This window comes from Balaenoptera ricei, chromosome 11 (assembly GCF_028023285.1).
Source record: "Balaenoptera ricei isolate mBalRic1 chromosome 11, mBalRic1.hap2, whole genome shotgun sequence".
NCBI classification, from domain to species: domain Eukaryota; kingdom Metazoa; phylum Chordata; class Mammalia; order Artiodactyla; family Balaenopteridae; genus Balaenoptera; species Balaenoptera ricei.
Genome location: NC_082649.1, coordinates 99,664,741 through 99,685,757, shown reverse-complemented (window position 1 = coordinate 99,685,757; position 21,017 = coordinate 99,664,741). Strand labels below are relative to the sequence as shown.

Here is a 21,017-nt window from a genome sequence, read left to right as displayed (position 1 = left end):
GTTGGGGGAGGGATGGGGTGGAGGCTGGGGTTAGCAGATGTAAGCTATTATATATGGAATGAATAAACTCAAGGTCCTACTGTATAGCACAGAGAATTATATTTAGTATCCTATGATAAACCGTAATGGAAAAGAATATAAAAAAAGAATGTGTATATATACATATACATACATATATATATATATATATGTATAGGCGAATCACTTTGCTGTACAGCCGAAATTAACATAACATTGTAAATTAACTATACTTCAATTAAAAAAGGAATGTTTTTATATTTGTAAAGAAACCTGTCCATCTTTTCCTTGTGATTTCTTCCATTTTTCTCTAATCTTAAAAGATCATTCACTCATCTAATGGCTAATTTTCTGTTGGATTCAAGAATTGATGGAGGGACTTCCCTGGTGGTCCAGTGGCTAAGACTTCGAGCTCCCAATGCAGGGGGCCCAGGTTTGATCCCTGTCAGGGAACTAGATCCCACATGCTGTAACTAAGAGTTCGCATGCTGCACCTAAAGATCCTGCACGCTGCAACTAAAGATCCCACATGCCTCAACTAAGACCTGGGGCAGCCAAATAAAGAAAGAAAGAAAGAATAATAAAAGAATTGATGGAGATGTCTGAGTTGTTTTGTCATTTTTTAATAACAAAAGAGAGAAGAGGATTATTTCCTTTACTTTTTTTTTTCCATATATTTGACTTTCCTTGCCTTTTTCAGTACCTTGAAATATGCTCACTGGAAGTGGGGGCTGTAGGAGGAAGTGTGTATATGTATACACATCAAAAAAAGTCTGGAAGAATATGTACCAAAACATATTAACACTGTTTTTTTTCTGACTGATGGGAGCAGGGCTGGGATGGATTTGTTAGTTGTGCCTGCCCAGCACTACTATTTCCTTTGGGCAAGGTAGCCATCTTCATTCCCTGTGACTTTGGTGTGGCTGCCCCATGACAAGACACTTACCCTGTATAGCACCTTATTCCTCTGGCAACAGTTCTGGGGGTAAAGGCATAGGCATGTCACTCCAGCAGAGCCCATCGGAGTCCTTCCCTGAGACTGATACATGAAACTGGGTGTAGCTCCTCTTTTGCTGGGTTCAGTTGGAAAGTTGGGGCTGCCTCACACCATGCTTCCTGCCAGGTAGAGGCGATCACTCTGTAGAGGAAAGGAAGCTGAAGTGTAAAGAAAAATCGAGACAAGGAGAGATGAGAGAAAGCAAATCCTCCAAGTACTGTGTCTCCAGTTCCAGTCTCACACCCTGATCCATGGTGTTCCTCTTTCAATCTTGCCTCAGCTATTGTGAGCCATAGGCTCCTCTTTGGTGAAGGTGGCTTAGATTGGGATTCTATTACCTGACAAGTGAAAGAATCTAACCAATGGCAAGGAGATTTAGGGGAGGGAAATTGCCCCTTAGCCCCCTATCCCCCAGGCAAACCAGGTCCCTTCTCTGAGCCTCAGTTTACACTAAAAGTACATTTTAGCTGTCACATTTTTAATCCCAGTGGTATTCAAGGCATTTCACATACATCAGTCTCATAGAATTCTCAGGAGTCAGTCATCGATATTCCCATATTCCCAATGAAGAAACTGAGACTCAGAAAGGCAGAGTGTGACTCAGTTAAGTTAGTCTCAAAAGCCTTTCTAGGGGGACTTCCCTGGTGGTGCAGTGGTTAAGAATCCGCCTGCCAATGCAGGGGACATGGGTTCAAGCCCTGGGCCGGGAAGATCCCACATGCCACGGAGCAACTAAGCCCGTACGCCACAACTACTGAGCCTGCGCTCTGGAGCCCACGAGCCACAACTGCTGAGCCCACGAGCCACAACTGCTGAGCCCACGTGCCACAACTACTGAAGCCCGCGTGCCTACTCTTGCCGTAACTATAGAAAGCCCGTGCACAGCAACGAAGACCCACCTCAGCCAAAAATAAATAAATTAAATAAAATAAATTTATTAAAAAAAAAAAAAAAGCCTTTCTAGGAACCTCAGCCATCTTCCTTTCTCACTGTAAAATGGGCATAATAACTGACCACCCTCAGACACAGTCCTCAGGATAAGAAAGGGAAAAGCCAGTTGAAATTGAGTTGGGGGTAAGCATTGTCCCTTCCCCACCTTCCTGGAAAATGCAGGAATTCAAGAGTTGGGGGCAGCACTGGGTGATGATGGAGGTGGAGTTGGGGACCTCGGCAACGAGCTTCCTCTGGCTGGCTTCAGTCGAATTCATCACACCTCTTCTCTCCCTGCTAATTAAACAGTGATAGCGCATTGAAAGATTTGGAGTCAGACAGATCTGGGTTCAAACTTCAGTCCCACCCCTACCTCCTGGGAGTTGCTGCCCCGCCCCCCCGGGCCACCTTCCCAAAGAAGGCCTTGCGCAAGAGGACGTCAGTCAGGTTCCTTGGCCCCCTGCCTACCTCCCCGGAGCACTTTCGGGCTTTCCCCCCCCAACCTGGCCCCGAGCCATCGGCCACTGGCGCCTGCCCAGTCACGTGGCCCTCTTTGGCCGACTTCCTCTAGGATCCTGATTTAACTCTCCCTCCGCCACCGTCCCTCCCCATCCCAGGCTCTCTGGGCACCACACCTGTTCTGCCCGGCAGGTGTAGGGAAGTAGAGCATCAGCTCTGCCTCAGAGGGGGACTTCGGGCTTTAGTTTTCCCGCCTGTCAAATGCGGCCCCCACCCTGCGGTTGCCTCAGTTCTCTTCACTGCCTCCTACTCTTGCTTTGTCCTTTCCCTACGGCCCCGTCCCTCCACCCCCATCAGTCTCCTAAGCCCTTCCCAGGGACGGAGGTGGGGGGAGGGGGAGGGGAGGAGGGACAGAGTCCAACCTTAAGGGAGCTCACGGAACTGGTCTGAAAGAAACTCCAAGAGACAGGGTGAAAATGACCAGCTTCCGGCATCAGACAGACTTGGGTTCGAATTCGACTCTGCTTCTGACCAATTGCTGATTCTGAACCCTTCATCTCTGTGCCTCAGTTGTTCCTTCTGTGAAACGGGGACCCTGCCAGGAGACGAAGGATAGAAAGACTCCAAGGGAGGCTCCAACCTGAACTAAGGGGTTTCCCCGCCCACCCCCGCCCCCGGCGCCCCCGGCGCCCCCGGCGCCCCTTCCCTAGCCCGGGAGCTGAGCCTCACCTCCCAGTCCCTAGTCCCTCCGCCGCAGGCTCCTCCTCCTCTGACATCAGAGCCGCGGGCGGGGGGGCGGAGGGAGGCAGCTGAGCCCGAACCGAGCCCCACCGCAAGAGCGGGCGGGCGGCCCAAGCGCGCAGCAGCGGCGGACGGCGGACGGAGCTCGGCACCTGCCAACTCGGGCCTCCCAGCCAGCCCCGCGGCTGGGCAGCCGCAGGTACAGCCGGGAACCGCCCCGCCCGCGACCCTGGGCGCTGGCGGGAGGCGGGACCCTTCAGCCGCTGGATACCATCCCCGAAAGATGGGAGGGGGTGCCTGGGCGTGCTGGACTCTACAGGGTCAGGGCTGGGCCTTTCCCCCCCACCTATGCCCCAGGCCCAGCAGGTGCCAGGCGGCCGGTGGGAAACTGAGTGGGTAAAAGAGGAAGGAGGAGAGGGTGGGTGGGTGTGTGTGTGTGTGTGTGATGTGGTGTGGTGTGTGTGTGGTGTGTGGTGTGGTGTGGTGTGTGTGTGTATGTGTGCGTGTGTGTGTCTGCCTTCAGCTGGGCCTGAACGTGGAAGGACTGGGCATTAGGAGGTAAAGACGTGTGGGGGCCGTGTTGGGGTATGCGAATGTCATAGCACACGCAAGTGGATCTGATATGAAGTTGCAGCATGTTGGTGTGTAAGGGTATCCGTATGGGTGGGGATGTCTGGGAATCAGTGTTTGGGCTGCACATGTGTACCTAGGTGTTGTGTGTGCTGGAATCTGGCTCAAAGGGTAGTAAGTCAGAGTTGGGGGGTATACAGTTGTGTACTGAGGATGTTTGGAGTTAGATGTATGAGGATTTGGAGTTTAAGAGCTTCTAGGGTGTATAGGAGCTGGAGGGTGAAGGATGTGAATGAATCTGGGATGTCTGGTTGTACAGGTGAGGGGTGTGTCTGTCCTGTCTGCATGTCATCTCATCCAGGTGTGTGTGGATGTGTGTTTTGGGGTGTGAGAGGGATCCGTGGGAGGGATATCTGGGTGTGAGGATGTCTGAGGAAGTGTGTCTTTGGACATGTGTGCTGATGTCTGGGGGTACATGTATGATCAGATGTCAGAGTATCATCTGGAGATGGAGTGTGCTGGATCTGGGGGCAGGTGTTTGGGTTCAGGGGTGTGGGTGGGTCTTGGTGTGGTGTATCTGGGTGTAGGGATATGTGTGGAACTGTGAGGTTTGTATTTGCCAGGCCTCCAGGTGGGTTTAAAAATTCTGCCTCTAGAGCTTACCATCAAGTCTCCTTTCCTAGAAGTTTCTGCCCCTGGGATAGGTGGCCAGACCCCCCTGGGAACAAAGTCCCACCCAAAGAGTGGGATCGCACACCAGGGGCTCTAGTCAGGGCACCTTCCCCTCATTTTCCCACAGAAGAAACAGAAGAAAAGTGCTCTCCCTGAGGTCACACAGTGACTGAGGTCACACAGTGGACTCTCTTTTGGCCTCACTTTCTGTGGGCCTGGGATGGGATTGAGAGGCTGTGTTCTCTGGATGGGTCCTAGTCTGGCTGCAGCACCCTCCAAGGCCTTTACCTTCAGCAAGCTTAGCTGGGCCCCCAGCTAGGGTCATTGGGCAACTCTGGGTCCAGACCCTATCCATCGCCAACCTCAGTCTCCCCATTCTCCATCTGATAAATGGAGAGAGAATGCTCACCCTCTACTGCTGGTTGAGACAGAGGTCTCAACAGAGAAAAGTACAGGCTGGATCAGGGTGAGATCAAGCCGGGAGGGGACAGGTTGGGTGGGACCATTTCTCAGGCTGCTGGGACCCAGACGGGGAGTCAGGAGTGAGAGGGGGGTAATAGGAGGTCCGGGGAGCTCCAGCTGTGGCTGCTGTTGCTGTGGTAACAGTGCAGAAGGAGCTATTTAAAAACATGGCTGAGATATTGCTGGAAGCCCAGGCTGACGGAAACCTGATTTCCGAGAGGCCTGGCAGGGAGAAGGAGGAGGGAGAGGAGACACCCCAGCAATTCCCAGGGTGGGGCTGGGACATCGCTGGTTCTGGGGACGGGGGATCCTCCGGGTCTGTGCATTTCTACAAGCTGCTCTGGGGTCTTCTCTGCTGTCCTCCCAGAGGTCAGTGTCCCCCTGAGTGTTTGGATTTAGAGAGGGAGAAACTGAGAGGTGAGCTGAATAAACGAATGAATGAGTGACTTTGTTGAATAAAGAATTTTGCTGCCACCCTGAAGGATTTTCCTCTAGGCATAAGGATATGATGCATGGATGTTGCTGAATGACCAAATGACCTGTGAATGAGTGAAAGTTGAATGATTTTGTCAAATGAATGAATCAAGGAATGAATAAACACAGGCTGAATGGGGCCCCCAGTAAGTTCCCACGAAGAAGGCTGGGCCCGGCTGAGTCTTTTCCTTCCATTCCCTTTCCCAGGAGACCTGGCTGTGGCCAGGGGGCAGTGGGCCATGCCGGGGGCAGTGGAAGGCCCCAGCTGGAAGCAGGCGGAGGACATTGGGGACATTTACGACTTCCGTGATGTTCTGGGAACGTGAGTCTCAGGGCAGGGGAGAAGGGGGGAGCTGTCCCTGAGCTGGGGGGTGGGGTTGGGAAGGTCCTCACTCCTGAGCCTGACTGGCTGGGGAGGCTGCGTCCAGGGTGGTGCTTCCTCTAGCCAGTTGATCACTGCTTCCTGTTTCCTACTGCCCAGGCCCCATGGTGGCCTTGTATGGCCCGACTGGCCTGGGCTTCTCACTTCTGGCTGACAGTGGGTGGAACAGAGGCTGCTCTTGCCACAGCTCTGGGTTCCTGTGACGAGAAGAAAGTAGGAGGAATGAAGGAGCCAGTTTTTCAAACTTGCTGCCAAGAACTGGGGGTTCTGGCCAAGGTTTTGGAACTGAAGCTGGGCGTGGCTCTGTTCTCAGTGGTGGGAATCCAGAAATAACTCAAATCTGATCTCCCAAGTCGATCCCAAACATGTGAGGGAGACAGACCTACGGAAAATGACAACAGGGTGTGTGCTGTGCTCTAGCTAAATCCGGGAATGAGGACTTTGTTGAGCCCAGAGAGAGCAGTGGCTTCTGTGTGGAGAAGAACTTTCTGGAGAAGGGAGTATTAGAGCTGGGGACTAAAGGATGAGTAGGAGTGTACTTGTCAGAGAGGGAGAAGGCATTCCAGGCAGAAGGAATAGCATCAGCAAAGGTTCAGAGGTATGTTATGTGTGGAAGGAGACAGAGTCTAGTGGAGCTTCTAATCAGAGGCTGGGGGAAGAGTGGAAGAAGAGGCTGAGAAGAGAGAGGAACAGGTCATGTAAGGCCTGAAAGCCAAACTATGGAGGCTGGACTTGATCCCATGAGCCATAGGAAGACATTTAAGACTTTGTGGCAGATTTGCAATTCAGGATGGTCACTCTGGCCAGAGCATAGAAGGTAAATTGGAGAGGGACAAGACTGGAAAGCAGCAATGAGGCTATCACAGTCACTAGTTATTCTGATGATTGAGCTTTCACGAGAGATGCTTTTCTTTGACTTATGACTTCTTATTATCCCAGGGAAAGCAAATCGTCCTAGAAAGAACACTCTAGTAAACCCTCCTTAATCAGTGAACTTTAGTGAAAATGAATGTGTTCCTTTCTAAGAGCCTGTTAGAAAGCATTGCTTCTCAAACTTCAGTGAGCATACACATCAGCTGACAGTCTTGTTAAAATGCAGATTCTAGGGCTTCCCTGGTGGCGCCGTAGTTAAGAGTCCGCCTGCCAATGCAGGGGACACGGGTTCGAGCCCTGGTCCGGGAAGATCCCACATGCTGCGGAGCAACTAAGCCTGTGCACCACAACTACTGAGCCTGCGCTCTAGAGCCCGTGAGCCACAACTACTGAAGCCCGCGTGCCTAGAGCCCGTGCTCAACAAGAGAAGCCACCACAATGAGAAGCCTGTGCACTGCAACAAAGAGTAGCCCCCGCTCGCCGCAACTAGAGAAAGCCCGTGCGCAGCAACAAAGATCCAACACAGCCAAAAATAAAATAATAAATAAAAAATTAAAAATGCAGATTCTGATTTAGTAGGTCTAGGGTGGGGCCTGAGATTCCACAGTTCTGAAAAGTTCCCAGGTGATGCTGATGGTTCTTCATGGTTCTAAAGGGTGTTAAATAAGCCATGACTCAAATTGGCTTTCAGAAAAAGGAGTGAATCAGTCATGCACATAATAAAAAAGCCTAGGGAGTAAACTTCAGGCATGGGATGCAGGGGCTCACATGATGTTATCAGGAAATTGTCTTTGACGGTTTCTCAGCTCTGATTTCCTTTGTATTGGCTTCATTCTCAAGCAGGCTCTCCCTAAGTGGTGGCAAAGATGACCACCATTAGCTCCAAGCTTACATCTTACCAGCTTAGCAGGAAAGAGCACCTCATTCTCAAAGTGCCAGTAACCTGGCTTATATCACAGGACCCAATTACTGTGGCCAGGGGATAGACTACTCTGATTGGCCAGGCTGGGTCACCTCTGGCACCAGGGAGGTGAATGAGTGATGGAGGGAGGCTCATCGCATCTCCTTGGTCTGGGGATGGTCACGTAACCCATAGGGGGATGGAGGAGAGGCTGGAGGGAAGCTGAGTTCCCCACCTCGTGAATCCCCTCTCTCTGCAGAGGGGCCTTCTCAGAGGTAATCCTGGCAGAAGATAAGAGGACTCAGAAGCTGGTGGCCATCAAATGTATCGCCAAGAAGGCTCTGGAGGGCAAGGAGGGCAGCATGCAGAATGAGATTGCTGTCCTGCACAAGTACGTGAGCCACATCCTGTCCCTGCCCTGGGCTGACCCTGTCTTGACCCCTCCCATTCACTTCCTATCTCTGCTTTGGGCAAATCATCTAACCTCTCTGAGCCTCAAATTGCTCATTTGTAACATGGGGTAATAATCTCCACTTGGTAGGGATTTGGGGAGCATTAGAGGTCCTTTATTTCAAGTGCCTGGCACAACAGCTAACATGACAGATGTGACCGAGATGCCACTGCTTCTTTACAGTGGTTTAATGTCCAATCAGATCTAAAGGTCAATCCTTGAACATGTCTTGAACCCATGTATCTCAACTGACGTTATCTCTAGACCTACTGCAAGTTCCTGCCACATATTAAACCACCCAGCAAGTTGAAAAATGCCCATCTGCGGATGCCCTGACTCAACAACCAAATGGTCTCTGAACTGTTCATGCTGATGGGAAACCTGCTGTTCTCACTGAAAAGCTCATATAGAATCTTCACTTCCAGCCTCCCCCACCTGAGCTTTCCAACCACCATGGGCAGGGACGAAATAATCATTTCCACTATTGGGTCAGGAAGACTGAGGCCCGGAGAGGACAAAGGACTTGCCCAAGGTCACACAGCAAGTGTGTGGCAGAGCCAAATCTTCCATCAAACTCAATTACCATCATTGGTTCATTTCTGGAGCGTTTACTGTGTGCTAGGCACTGTGCCGATTCTTCCCTGCATTTCCTCACATGATCCTCACTCCAACACTTGGAGGGAAGTACTATCACCGGCTTCATATTATAGATGAAGAAACTGAGGCCCGGAGAGGTTACCCTCAATTCAGTGAATATGAGTGAGCACCCACTCTGCACCAGGTGCAGAGCAACAGTGGTGAGCAAGATAAAGCTGCTGGCCTCGTGGAGATGACGTTCTGGTGGGGGAGGCTGACAACTGTATAAACCCAGACAAGTGTTAAAATCATACACTGATCAGCACTGTGAGGTGAGAAGACCTGCCCCCAAACAGCACATGGCAGAGGCGGATGAGGACCCAGGTCTGTCTGACGCTGGAGCCCAGTGTTAACCCCCGTGGCTCTCCTGCCTTCCATGACACTATGATACATCATGGTAAATCAGCTTTTCCCTTTGAGACCCAGATCTTTGGCACGTCCTGCCCAGGTTTGCAGGCGGTGGTTCTTCACGATGAGGGTGGGGAGGTGGCTGAACTGTCCTCAGGTCTGAACCACCTCATTTCTCCTTTCAGGATCAAGCACCCCAACATTGTAGCCCTGGATGACATCTATGAAAGTGGGGGACACCTCTATCTCATCATGCAGCTGTGAGTGGCCCTGCCTCTGCCCCTTCCTCACACCTCTCCCTGCTGCCCCCTCCCTGGCCTCTCTGCCTCCCGTTCTCTTGTCCAGACTGCCCTGTCCCTGGCTACAGGGTGTCAGGTGGGGAGCTGTTTGACCGAATTGTGGAAAAAGGCTTCTACACAGAGCGGGACGCCAGCCGCCTCATCTTCCAGGTGCTGGATGCCGTCAAGTACCTGCACGACCTGGGCATCGTACACCGAGACCTCAAGGTGGGTGTGAGGGTGTGTGGGGAGCTGGGGCACCCAGAGGTGGGGCCTCTGCAAACTCCTCACTGAGACCTTGGGTACTTCTCACCCCCTTGCTGAGCCTTGCCTTCCCATCTGCAGAACTGACCTGGTAACCCCTAAACTGCTTCCTCCCCATTCCATTTCCGACACACAAATGGACACAAAGGTGAACTGTGCTGTTATTTTATCCCAGTCGCATCTTATGTCTTTTTCTGATAATAAAAGTCCCACTTGCTCTTTGTAGAAAACTTGAATGGGGCAGCAAAACACAAAGAAGAAAGCCAGAAGCCCCTGAAAGCCTGCTCCTCAGAGACAATGACGGGGTTCACGTTTTGTAGTACATCTCATTCTGCTCTAGGAGAAGAGCGCTAGGGTGAAACAGATCTGGGTCTGAATTCTGTCCCTGCCACTCCCCTCCCTAACTGTACATTCTCAGGCAAGTCACTTTGCCTCTCAAGGCATCAGTTTCTCCCCCTGTAAAGTGGGATTATTCAGAGTGGCCTAGCAGGGATGTGGTAAGGATAAATTGAAATCAAGCACAGCACAGGATCTGGTGCACAGGAGCTCCTCAAAAATTATTCAGGGCGTCACAGTACACACCTGAGGTTTATAGGAAATTCCCTTCCATATCCCTGAGGCCCTTGGCCTTCTGGAACTTCGAACTTAATTTTCTTGTGCCTCCAACCAAGATGGCAGTTGTGACGCCACAGTGGCTTTTCGGGGGCTCGCTGGGGTGCTTGGGGAGGCAGAAGGTCCTGCTGGCCTCTGGCCATCTCCCACTCCTCTTCCCCACCCTCCCGTCTTCCAAGCCAGAGAATCTGCTGTACTACAGCCTGGATGAAGACTCCAAGATCATGATCTCCGACTTTGGCCTCTCCAAGATGGAAGACCCCGGCAGCATGCTCTCCACAGCCTGCGGGACCCCAGGATACGTGGGTGCGTTGGGCCGTGGGCTGGGACTGTGGGCGGGGGAGGAACCCAAAGCTGCCGGGCAGATTTGTCACCACCATGTCCCCTTCCCTCCACAGCCCCTGAAGTGCTGGCCCAGAAGCCCTACAGCAAGGCAGTGGATTGCTGGTCCATTGGGGTCATCGCTTATATCCTGTGAGTGGGGGCTTGGCCGTTGGGGATGTGGCTTCAGAGTTCTCCTCTCCCCTACTTTACTCTCTTCCTCCTCTCTGCCATTTCTTCCTTCCTGCCGTCCATATTTATATCTACCAATTAATGACTAATATTACTTCACTCAACAAATACTATGTTTCTGGCACTGTGCCAAGCACTGGGGCTTTAGCAGAGAACAAGACAGACAAGGTGCCTGCCCTCGGAGAGCAGACATGCTCGTAAGGGAGACAGAAAATAAATAAGTAAATAAATCTATAAAATAATGGCAGGTGGTAAGAAATATCAACAAGAAAAATCAAGCAGGGGAGGGAGATGGGGATGGATGCTATGTTAGATAGGAGGTCAGGGAGTCTCTCTGAGGAGGTGGCATGAGTGGCATCCTGGCTGAAGTGAGGGAGCCAGACATTCGAGGTGTGGGGGGAGAATGGTTTAGGCAGAAGGCACAGCAAGTGCAAAGGCCCTGAGGAAGGACAGATGGCGGCACGTTAAGGAACAGAAAGCCAGGGTAGCTGGACAGGAGTGAGCAAGGCAGAGAGGGGTACATTTCCCCCCTTTGTAAAAGGGGGAACTCCTTCCTGTGGGTCCTGCCTGATCCTTGAGACTGCCCCAAAGCTCCATCCCGGAGCCAGTGGGCACACTGCAAGTGGAGGTGAGAGTGAGTTTCTCCTCGCCCAGGCTCTGTGGTTATCCCCCCTTCTATGACGAAAATGATGCCAAACTCTTCGAACAGATTTTGAAGGCCGAGTACGAGTTTGACTCTCCTTATTGGGACGACATCTCTGACTCCGGTATTTGGGGCTTTGCTTTCTTCCCTTGGGTCCTACCTCCGGTGCCTTCCTTATCTGCTTTGGGGGTCTCCTCACTGCCTTCCTTCCACCTGATTCCCCAGCCCCAGACTAAGAGCTGTCCTCGAGACCAGACACCCACCCTGGGTGCTTCTCTTTGCCGGGCTCCTGGCCTGAGAAACTGTAGGCTTTCATTCATTTGGTCTTCAAACATAGTATTTTAGAAAATACCTCCCCCCACTGACTTCCTAATGCCTAAGACACCACCATTCATGTTTTTATCTGTCCTCCTGTGCCTCCAGTTAGGAGGCAAAGCTGTGAAGCCATTATCAATCATGCACACATCAGTGTGAATACACTGAGCACAATCTTCTCTAGGAACAAGTTATTCTTAAGGGAGAAAGCTGGAGGGTTGGGGTGGGTCTGGGGGCTTAGAGAAAAGGGTGCAGGTGGGGTGGGGCGGTGAATGGACAGATCTGGCTTCGATGCTGGCCAGACCTGAGGGGTGGGTTCTATCTTGGGGGTGTTCTCAGGCACCACCATGCTGTCTTTGCTCTTGTCTTGGGGATTCAGCCAAAGACTTCATCCGGCACTTGATGGAGAAGGATCCAGAGCAGAGGTTCACCTGTGAACAGGCCTTGCAGCACCCCTGGTGAGAGCGCCCACAAGCCGCGGGCTGGGGTGGGATCTGGGGCCCCAGGCCTGCCTCTAACCTTCACTGACAACCCTCCACACACATCCGCTCTAGGATTGCAGGAGATACGGCTCTAGATAAGAATATTCACCAGTCGGTGAGCGAGCAGATCAAGAAGAACTTTGCCAAGAGCAAGTGGAAGGTGAGCCCACGTTTAGTCCTGGGTCCCAGCCTCCCCAGGACTCCTCCCCACCCCCATCCAGCCCTCAGCTCACACAGCAGCTCGCACCTCGTGGGGCACAGTGTAAATGCTCAGGGGTGCTTACTGAAGAACCTCATTCATTCATTCAATGCTCTGTGACACCTACTCTATTCCAGTGATGGTCCCTGACCTCCACGTCTAGAGGGAGAAAGAACAGTGTATACTTCTTAAGGAGACATCGAACCCAAGCTACGAGGTCCTGGAAGGGGCATAAACCTGTCAGACGTGATAGCCGAGTAGGAGTTAGCTGGTCACAGCAGAATAATATCTGAGGCAGAGGGAACCAGGGTGCAAAGGGCCAGGAGACGTGAGAGTGCGGCCATTCAGGGCAGTGCAAGCGCTAAGCCTGGCTGGACCGGAGGAGCTGTGGGGCAGGAGCCCAGGCTGCAGACACAGGTAGGGGCCAGGCTGCTCGGGGGCTTGAGTGCCACAGTGGAGCAATGACTTGATCCTGAGGATGCTGAGGAGCCCCAGAAGGATTTTCAGCTGGAACTTGCCCGTTAGAAAGGGCTCTCAAGATGCAGAAAGGCACAGTGCAGGCTGGGAGACCCTTTAGGGGGCTGTGGCAGAGACACAGTCAGGAGACGGTGAGGGCTTGGACCAGAGCAATGGCAACGCGAACAGAGAACACTGGTTGGTCCAGGAGTCGTTTGGGAGGCAGAACTGACAAGAAGTGATCGTAGAATGGATAATGGGGGAGAGAAGAGATGTCCAGGGCTGGCCCAAGATTTTGGTTGGGGACGAGGTGGATGGCAGTACTGTCACTAACATGGAGATCCCAGGGGCAGAAACTTGTTTTAGGGGATGATTTTGGTTTGGGACGTGGTAAATTTGAGGGACATCTCAGTGGATAGGTTGAAGAGAGAACGATACACACACACCTGGGCAAGTGAGTTAACCTCTCTGTGCCTCAGTTTCCTCCTTTGACAATGGTGACAGTAATAGTGCCCACCTCAAAGACATTCGTGAAGATTAAATGAACTACTATGTAAATTGCTTAGAACAGTGCCTGACACATAATGCTATATTAAGTGTTTACTATTATGTGAATATAGATTATATATAAAAAGTTACGCACGTCTATCTATATATTTATATACATTTTATACATGTGCATGTATGTGTGTATTACTATATGATATGACTGAATATAATTTAATAAAGCCTTGTAGAGGTTTCAGGGAGTTTTAGGCGATCAACCAATATCGCCTGAATAAAACTAACAGAACTGCTGCGAGAATTCCACCGCCAGACCCTGCCCCATGATGTCCCACTCTCTCCAAAGTCCCTTCTTCCGCCTCTCTCCACAGCAAGCCTTCAATGCCACGGCCGTGGTGCGGCACATGAGGAAGCTGCAGCTGGGCACCAGCCAGGAGGGGCAGGGACAGACGGCGAGCCACGGGGAGCTGCTGGCACCAGCAGCTGGGGGTGAGGCCCTGGGCTCTGTGGGAGGGCATGGGTGGTCCACAGAGAGGCACCCAGGCTAGAGCAGAGGGTCTCCTCCTGTGGCCAACTCTGCTCTCTCTCCCCGTGTAGGGCCGGTGGCCAGCTGCTGCTGTCGAGACTGCTGCGTGGAGCCGGGCCCGGAACTGTCTCCCACGCTGGCCCCCCAGCTCTAGGGGCCTGGATCCCCTGTGTAGGAGGGGTTGGCGGCAGCCTGCTCCGCCCCCTCCCTGAACTGGGGAGCTACCCTGCTCCACCCGCGCTCCGCACCCCTTTCCCTACAGCCCCTCCACTGCATTTTCCATACAAATGTTTCTATTTTATTGTTCCTTCTTATAATAAAGGGAAGAGGTTAAAACCACAGGTAGCTCTGTCTCCCCAGACAACCCCCATCCCACACTGTCGCACAAACTGCTTGATTTGAGGGTGCCTGGCCTCTGAGGTAGCTGCAGGGAGCCCCCTTTCCAACATGAGACTGGATGGGGGTGAGAAGGGGGAATGGTGGGGAGGGGTGTTTGGGGAATCCCTTCGTCCAGTGCCCCCACCTAGCCTTCCGGCCCTGGGCATCTCTTCCTGCGCTTTGCTGGTGGCTCCTGAGCTCGGTGGGGTTGGCGCAGGTCAGCACTGAACAGCACCTGGCGGGGGGGGGGGGGAGGAGTCTGAGTGGAGAGAGGGTACACTGGGGTCAAGACTAGGGGGGCAGTGTGGGGAGCCAGAAGGGTTCATGGGGGGCAGGGCTGGGGCAAGGAGAGTCCACTGGAGTCAGGGCTGGGGTGGGTGGAGTCCTTTAGGGTCACCTGGGGCAGTGGTGGGGTAGAAGAAAGTGGGTCAAGGCTTGGGGCGAAGTCCCATGGGGTCAGGACTGGAGGAGGAGGGGAAGCCTAAGTACACTCACTGCTTGGGCCCAGCCAGCATAAGGTCCCCACAGGCTCCGGAAAAAGCTTCCTAAACCAGAAGTGGTGAGGTGACATAAATTGGCCCCTCCTGCTCCCTATCCACAAGGGTGGGGTTTAGGGGGAGGTGTGGGAAGTTTCCACCACCTCAGCCCACTGCCAGCCCCGACATCCCACTCTCTCCTTACCCAGTTCCTTGTTGGCCTGCGGGCTCGGACCCTTGGCGGTGGTGGGGTGCCAGCTGTAGTCACATTGAGCGATCTGCCACACGTGGACGTCCACGGGCACAGCCTGGGGCTTGTCTAGGGCCATCAAGCAGATGCAGTCGGCCACCTTTGACAGACACAGAGTGAGCCACAGAGGAGGAATGGCAGGGTCCAGCCAGCAACCTGCTTCTAGCCCCAAAGCCAGCTCCTTCCTTCTCCACTCTGAGGTTACTATGATTGTACGTTCTATTAATAATTTAAAAAACAGCTGTGTGGACTTCCCTGGTGGCGCAGTGGTTAAGAATCCGCCTGCCAATGCAGGGGACATGGGTTCAAGCCCTGGTCTGGGAAGATCCCACATGCCGCGGAGCAACTAAGCCCGTGCGCCACAGCTACTGAGCCTGCGCTCTAGAGCCCGCGAGCCACAACTACTGAGCCCGTGTGCCTACAGCCCGTGCTCCACAACAAGAGAAGCCACTGCAATGAGAAGCCCGCGTATTGCAATGAAGAGTAGCCCCTGCTCACCGCAACTAGAGAAAGCCTGCATGCAGCAACAAAGACCCAACGCAGCCAAAAATAAATAAATAAATAAATTAATTAATTAATTAATTTTAAAAAAGAAATATCTCCTGGTATTAAGAAATTGTTTTAAAAAAAATAAAAATAAATAAATAAAAAACAGCTGTGATGAGGGTGCTACTGGGTGAACATCTTATGTGTGTCAGGTTCTCAGGTTCTTGTTTTTTTTTATAAGTTTATTTATTTATTTATTTAATTTATTTTTGGCTGCATTGGGTCTTCGTTGCTGCACGCGGGCTTTTCTCTAGTTGTGGTGAGTGGGGGCCCCTCCTCGTTGTGGCGCGCAGGCTTATTGCTGTGGCTTCTCTTGTTGTGGAGCACGGGCTCTAGGTGCACGGGCTTCAGTAGTTGTGGCACGCGGGCTCAGCAGTTGTGACTCGCGGGCTCCAGAGCGCGGGCTCCAGAGCACAGGCTCAGCAGCTGTGGCCCCCGGGCTTAGTTGCTCCGCAGCATGTGGGATCCTCCCGGACCAGGGCTCGAACCCGTGTCTCCTGCATTGGCAGGCGGATTCTTAACCACTGCGCCACCAGGGAAGCCCCTTGTCTTGTTTTGCAGACAAGAAAACTGAGGTTCTGAAAAGTGAAATGACTTGGCCAAAGTTACCCAGCTAGGGAGACGCAGAACCAAGATTTAATGTTAGGCTGGAGTTCAGAGCCCATTAAAGAGTTCTTTAAACAAAAGTTCATTTTTAAAGTACAGAGAAATATAAAAAAGAAAACAATAAATGCCAAATTCCCAATCATCTTTCTGATAGCTAATGCTGTTGATATTAAACAAGAAGTTCTATAAGTACATGTAATTTTAAGAGAAAAACAAAATGAAAAGTGGAAACATCTTTTCATTTGTCTTCCCAAAGGTAACCACTATTAAGTTCCCTGTGATTCCTTCTGGAAATTTCTGCATATAGCAGTGTATACATGTACCTGAACAAATGGTTTTTCTGAAAATGCATTCAAAGAGCAATGTCTTTTATACCCTTTCTGCATTCTACATTTCTCTAATAAAACATCTGCTGGTATCCTTTCTCCTTCCCACTTTGCCTCCAGAAGAGAAGCCCGCATCCAAGCACCCAACTCTCAGGCCTGCCTTCTCTCCTCCTCCGCTACTCTCTGCATGGGTGGTGAGGGCAGCTCCTACCCCCCTGGGGCCTTACCTTGGTGCCTACCCCAGGCAGGGTGCAGAGGGCCTTATGGGCCTCCTCATAGGGGGCCTTGCGCAGCTGCTGCAGCCAGGGAAGTCCACCCCGTTCTTCCAGGATGGCTCGGGCACTGGCACTCACGTAGCGGGCACGATACCCCAGGCCCAGCTTCCTGAGCTGAGCCTCCACCTGTGGCCCTGTGGGGTGGTGGGGAGGGGAGCAGGGGTCAGGCATTATCACATCCTTCCTGTCATCAGGCTAGTGTGTGAGCCCTGCACCCCGCAGGAATGCTTTCCCTAAGCACCCCTCTCCTACCTTGCCACCCTCTGGGAGACCCCAGGACACCTGCATGTACAAAGGAAAGGGTTAAGGCCTGGGTTCTGCCCCTCCACACATGTTTTCTGAGCACTGACTATGTGCTGTGCACTGCAGCAGGGACTGAGAAGGACTTGCTGCCCTGGAGGAACTCCCCAGTTAAGTTCCTTAACCTTTCCAAAGGGCGTTCACATTCATGATATAAAATAAAAGTCATAATAACAGCAACAGCTTCTATTTTCAAGTGCTGGGTATCATGCATGGGCTAAGTGCTTTAGGTACGTTATCATGCTTACTTTTCTCAAGGACCCTGATGACAATATTATTGTTCTTCCCACTTTATGGATGGAGAAAATGAAGGCTTAGAAGAGGTTAAGTAACTTGCTCAAGAAAGGACATGGTAGAGGTGGGACCTTGCACTGAGGTCTGGGACACCAAGCCTGTGCTCTTAACCCATTGCACTACCTACCTCATGATTGCTTTATTCATCCCTCAAACCCTTCTGGATAGAGACTGTTATTCCCATTCCACAAACAAGTTAAGAGAAGCTTGGAGAGGTGAATGAATTTCTTGAGGTCTTATGACTACTAAGCTGGGAGCTAAGACCCAAGATTGGGTTTCTAAGCACCTAAAACATTCTGTTTTCTCCAGAGGGGGCTGTCTCCTTCCTATGCAGTCATCAAGCACTTTCTCTAGCTTGGTTCTCACATCTGCCAACTGATATACTTGCCTCTGTAAAATACTTGCCTCACAGGGCTGCCGTGAAGAACACGTATGTTTCTGGATGCAGAATTGTTGGAATCATTGCAAAGATAACATATTGAATTTTCTGTTTACGTCCCATAAGCCAAACACTGTGCTAGCTGCAGTATGTGTATTCCTTTACTTAACCCTCATGACAACTCTGATAGGTAGGTGCTATTCTTATCCCATTCAATGGATTAAAAAACTGAGGCACACAGAGGCTAAATAATGTGCTCAAGATCATATACGTAGAAGTCACGTGCCAGAGCTGAGATTCTGACCCACGCAGCTGTCTCTAGAATGCGTGCTCTTAACCCCAAACTACTGTACACTGTATCCAGATGTCTTCTGATGAGCCATTGAACCCATGGGGCAAAAAGCCCAGACTAGTGAGGTGCTGACATTTCAGGGACAGATAAGGAAGATGAGGTGTAACTGGGGCTGATCAGACCAGGCAGGGTGGTTCTGGATGAGGGCAGTATTTAGAAAGGCAGGAAGCTTTGAGATGGGAGAAGGGCACCAGGGGAGAACTGAACAGACCCTGAAAGCTGCTGGAAGGCCCGGAGGCAAGGACCCACCTACTCACCAGTCAGGGCCTGCAAGCTGGGGAAGCCATGGTAGGCGACATCATCAAGCTGGAGGAGCCGAGGTCCGAAGGTCTGGCAGAGCCGCTCCACCATGCCAGTGATGCGGGCAATGTTGTTGTTGGAGGAACAGATGAAGGAGAAGAGGCACTCGACGGGGTCCTGTTGCAGGAGTCGCACACCTGGGGACCAGAAAGGCAGGGGGACCAGAAATCACCTGTTATTGGGAGTGGCCTCTTCTCACCCTCAGATTCTAGGTACCAAGGCTCCGGGGGATCCCAGGGGAATGAGGGACAGCATTGTTAGAGAAAGCAACACCAGAGCTCTCATTCCTCATAGCACCTCGTGAGGTCTGGGTTATCATCCCATTCCACAGATGAAGAAGCCACAATGTAAGCACTATGAGGGTGGGGATTTGTTTCTGTTTTGTTCACTGTGGTATCCCCAGTCGCACAGCTGATGCTCTGTAAACATTTACAGAATGAATGATGTCACCAGCCCCAGATCACACAGCCAGGATTTGGCTCAATATCCTTATCACTCCACTATGGTGGTCAGCAGGACAATAATAAGAGTAATAATAATTACTATGTGTCAGGCACTATTCTAAGCACTTTACATGTCTTAGCTTCTTTAATCCTCATAAAATCCTAAGAGGTGGATATAATCCCCATTTTACAGATGGTGAAACTGAGTAACTTAACCAAATCACAAGCACCCCAACCCCTGCCTCAGGCTCCGTACTCACCTTGGAATTTCTCAGCCACCTCTTGAAAGTGGGGGTCCACGGAACTCCAGTGGTGATACAGCTGAGCAAGGCTGACATCCAGCTGGAAGTACTGTCGCACGGCCTTTAGCTCTTCCAGTGTGGGCCTGCCAACCCGGCCCTTATCCCCTCGGTACACAGTGCAGTAAAGATGCTCCTCAGTCTGGGTCAGTGTCCATACCTGGTCGGCCAGCACGCCACTCCAGTGCGCAGGGCTTTGCTCCCTCCACCTGACCCCCAGGCACAGGGCAGCCCTAGCACTCAGTTTCCCTTCCTGCACCCTTTGGGGCCCTCCCATCTTATAACTGCTCCATATACAAAACTGACTTACAAATTGCAAAGTAAAAGCGCTTTCTTTTACATCAATTATATCATGTAATCCTCGCAACAACACTGCGCAGGCTTATTACCTCCACTTTATAAAGCAGGTAACAGGGTCACCACCCGTGCCTCAGTCTCCTCTTTTGTACTCTGAAGTTTCTTCCGTCACCCCCAATGCACCCCAGGATCTGCCGTGCTGAGGAGCCAGGAGCCAGGGTCACTCACCGGAATGACTGTCCAGAAGCCAGAACCAGGTCCAGGCGCAGCTCAGAGCGTGGACAGGGGATGGAGGCCCACAGGGCCGGGACGGAGGCTAGAGTGCGATGTCTCATGCTATGCTGCAGAAGGGAGCGAGCTAACATTTCCACGTCAGGCTCCGCCCCATGATGGCCCCGCCCACTAAAAGCAGCTCTACGCTCCGCCGAGACCCCGCCCCAAAGATCACGCCCCTCTAGGCCTCGCCCACCAAATCCTGGCCTCTTAATTTGCTTATTTAAGGCCCGCCCAGTTATATTTAATTTCTCCACTCCCCACAGGTCCCACTCCTTGCGGTCCACCAAGGCTCCATCCCTCCCACTCTGTCCCGACACTCCCGTCCTTCCTCCTTACGTATCCTCCCCCGCCCTCCACAGCCTCCGGGAGCGTACCACTGTCCCCACTGTCCCAAAGAGCTGCCGCGACTTTGGGAAGCGCGCGCAAGCGCGCTGTTCGACTGTCTCCGGGGTCCGACCTCTCTCTCACCGGAAGTACGGTGCAAGCCCGGCTAATTGGATCCAGAAGTAGCCAATGAGAATCGGGCGTGGCGGCGGGTGGGCGGGCCTTTCCGTGGCGCCGCAGCGGTTGGCGCGCGCTGGGCTTGCTGCCCGCCCTTGAGCTTTCCTCTGCGGGCTCGGCTGTACTCGGCACGCCGGCGTGTGCCATCCCCGCTCCCCACGGTCCAGGCGCTCTGTGCGCCCTCAGGCCCCAGTCCTCACTGTCTGATCTTCTCAGAGCCCTGGGATTCCTCAGGGTCTGCCCGCCCACAGAACCAAGTCCTATCCCTCGCCGTCCTTAGCCTTTCTCACCGAGCCTCTCCGGGCTGATCTTCGCCCTCCTCAGTCGGCCTCCCCTGAAGCACCCCCTCACTGAGAATCGCGCCAGAACGCAGCTCCGGGCCCGCCGAGCCCCTGAGGTGTCTCCACGGCGTCTGGCTCCCGAGGATTCTGCCTTCGCGCTCACCCGCTGAGCCGCTCCCCTCCAAGGGCTTGTCCCTGAGCCTCGACGCTGTAGCCTTAGGCCTCCTCACAGACTTCCTCGTCAGAGGCCTGCCTCCTCGGACTGTCCCGCCGGGCGCCGCCCGCTGGCTGCCACAGCTGCTCCCTCCGTCTAGGGCCTTCCTCCACAGCCCTCCCTCAGCCCTGCCCAACGGGGCCCGGGTAGGCCTTCCTCGGGGACTGCGCCCAGCGGCCCAGCGAGGCCACAGGACCGCCAAGTGTGTGGCCCCCGGGCAGCCCCGGTGCCAGGGCCGGCTGCCTGGCCCAGGAGAGATGTATCATGTAACTTCTTACCTTCTAGAGAAAGACACAAAAAACAGGGACACAAGAACTGCCTCTGGCCGGTGATTCTTGGTTACTGCATCTGAGCGATTAGCCTTCAGATTCCTTAAGGGACAGACTGGCAGCTGATTTATCTGTGTCCCTCTTGCCACAGTTCCTAGCAGGGGGGGCTGTGAGCCTGGCAGCGTCTCAGTTCCGGGCTTCAGGAGCCCCAAGGCCCTGGGGCAGCTGCTTCCTGTGCGTGTCTCCTCT

At 52.6% G+C, this 21,017-nt stretch overlaps 2 protein-coding genes across 19 annotated transcripts; one reads left to right on the top strand and one right to left on the bottom strand.

The window, feature by feature from the left end:
* Nucleotides 1–654: 654 nt before the first annotated feature.
* OGG1 (8-oxoguanine DNA glycosylase) lies at nt 655–19,592 on the bottom strand. Of its 17 annotated transcripts, none has more exons than XR_009505957.1 (9): nt 19,456–19,592; nt 18,892–19,139; nt 18,146–18,325; nt 16,516–16,697; nt 14,766–14,910; nt 7,347–7,428; nt 2,827–2,999; nt 2,112–2,242; nt 655–1,173 (listed from the first exon to the last, which is right to left on the bottom strand). XR_009505957.1 is itself a non-coding variant. In XM_059940338.1 (8 exons), the coding sequence occupies exons 1-7, from the start codon at nt 19,590–19,592 to the stop codon at nt 2,828–2,830; spliced, it is 1,146 nt and encodes a 381-aa protein (XP_059796321.1). In that variant the 3' UTR covers nt 1,960–2,242; nt 2,827. The 17 variants fall into 17 exon arrangements, 14 of the variants coding, with proteins under 14 accessions (XP_059796321.1, XP_059796322.1, XP_059796323.1 ...); XR_009505956.1 differs by having other exon boundaries at nt 656–1,156; XR_009505958.1 differs by having other exon boundaries at nt 656–1,156; nt 2,112–2,239.
* On the top strand, nt 2,942–14,045 carry CAMK1 (calcium/calmodulin dependent protein kinase I). 2 transcript variants are annotated; one of them, XR_009505959.1, is made up of 12 exons: nt 2,942–3,344; nt 5,531–5,645; nt 7,739–7,870; nt 9,100–9,174; nt 9,282–9,420; nt 10,248–10,374; nt 10,467–10,542; nt 11,236–11,348; nt 11,919–11,997; nt 12,094–12,181; nt 12,358–12,637; nt 13,552–13,635. XR_009505959.1 is itself a non-coding variant. In XM_059940352.1 (12 exons), exons 2-12 carry the CDS (start codon nt 5,563–5,565, stop codon nt 13,858–13,860), a joined length of 1,113 nt encoding a protein of 370 aa, XP_059796335.1. In that variant the 5' UTR covers nt 2,953–3,344; nt 5,531–5,562; the 3' UTR covers nt 13,861–14,045. The 2 variants fall into 2 exon arrangements, 1 of the variants encoding a protein (XP_059796335.1); XM_059940352.1 differs by lacking the exon at nt 12,358–12,637 and adding an exon at nt 13,778–14,045 and having other exon boundaries at nt 2,953–3,344; nt 13,552–13,669.
* Nucleotides 19,593–21,017: the final 1,425 nt, after the last annotated feature.

Coding starts and splice junctions, on each gene's coding strand:
- CAMK1 (XM_059940352.1), top strand. CDS start 5,563: ATGCCGGGGGCAGTGGAAGGCCCCAGCTGGAAGCAGGCGGAGGACATT. Junction 10,543..11,235: donor GGGGTCATCGCTTATATCCT/GTGAGTGGGGGC, acceptor CTCCTCGCCCAG/GCTCTGTGGTTATCCCCCCT. Junction 12,182..13,551: donor TTGCCAAGAGCAAGTGGAAG/GTGAGCCCACGT, acceptor CTCTCTCCACAG/CAAGCCTTCAATGCCACGGC.
- OGG1 (XM_059940337.1), bottom strand. CDS start 19,592: ATGTTAGCTCGCTCCCTTCTGCAGCATAGCATGAGACATCGCACTCTA. Junction 19,140..19,455: donor GCTTCTGGACAGTCATTCCG/GTGAGTGACCCT, acceptor CCTGGGGGTCAG/GTGGAGGGAGCAAAGCCCTG. Junction 18,326..18,891: donor GGTGGCTGAGAAATTCCAAG/GTGAGTACGGAG, acceptor TCTGGTCCCCAG/GTGTGCGACTCCTGCAACAG.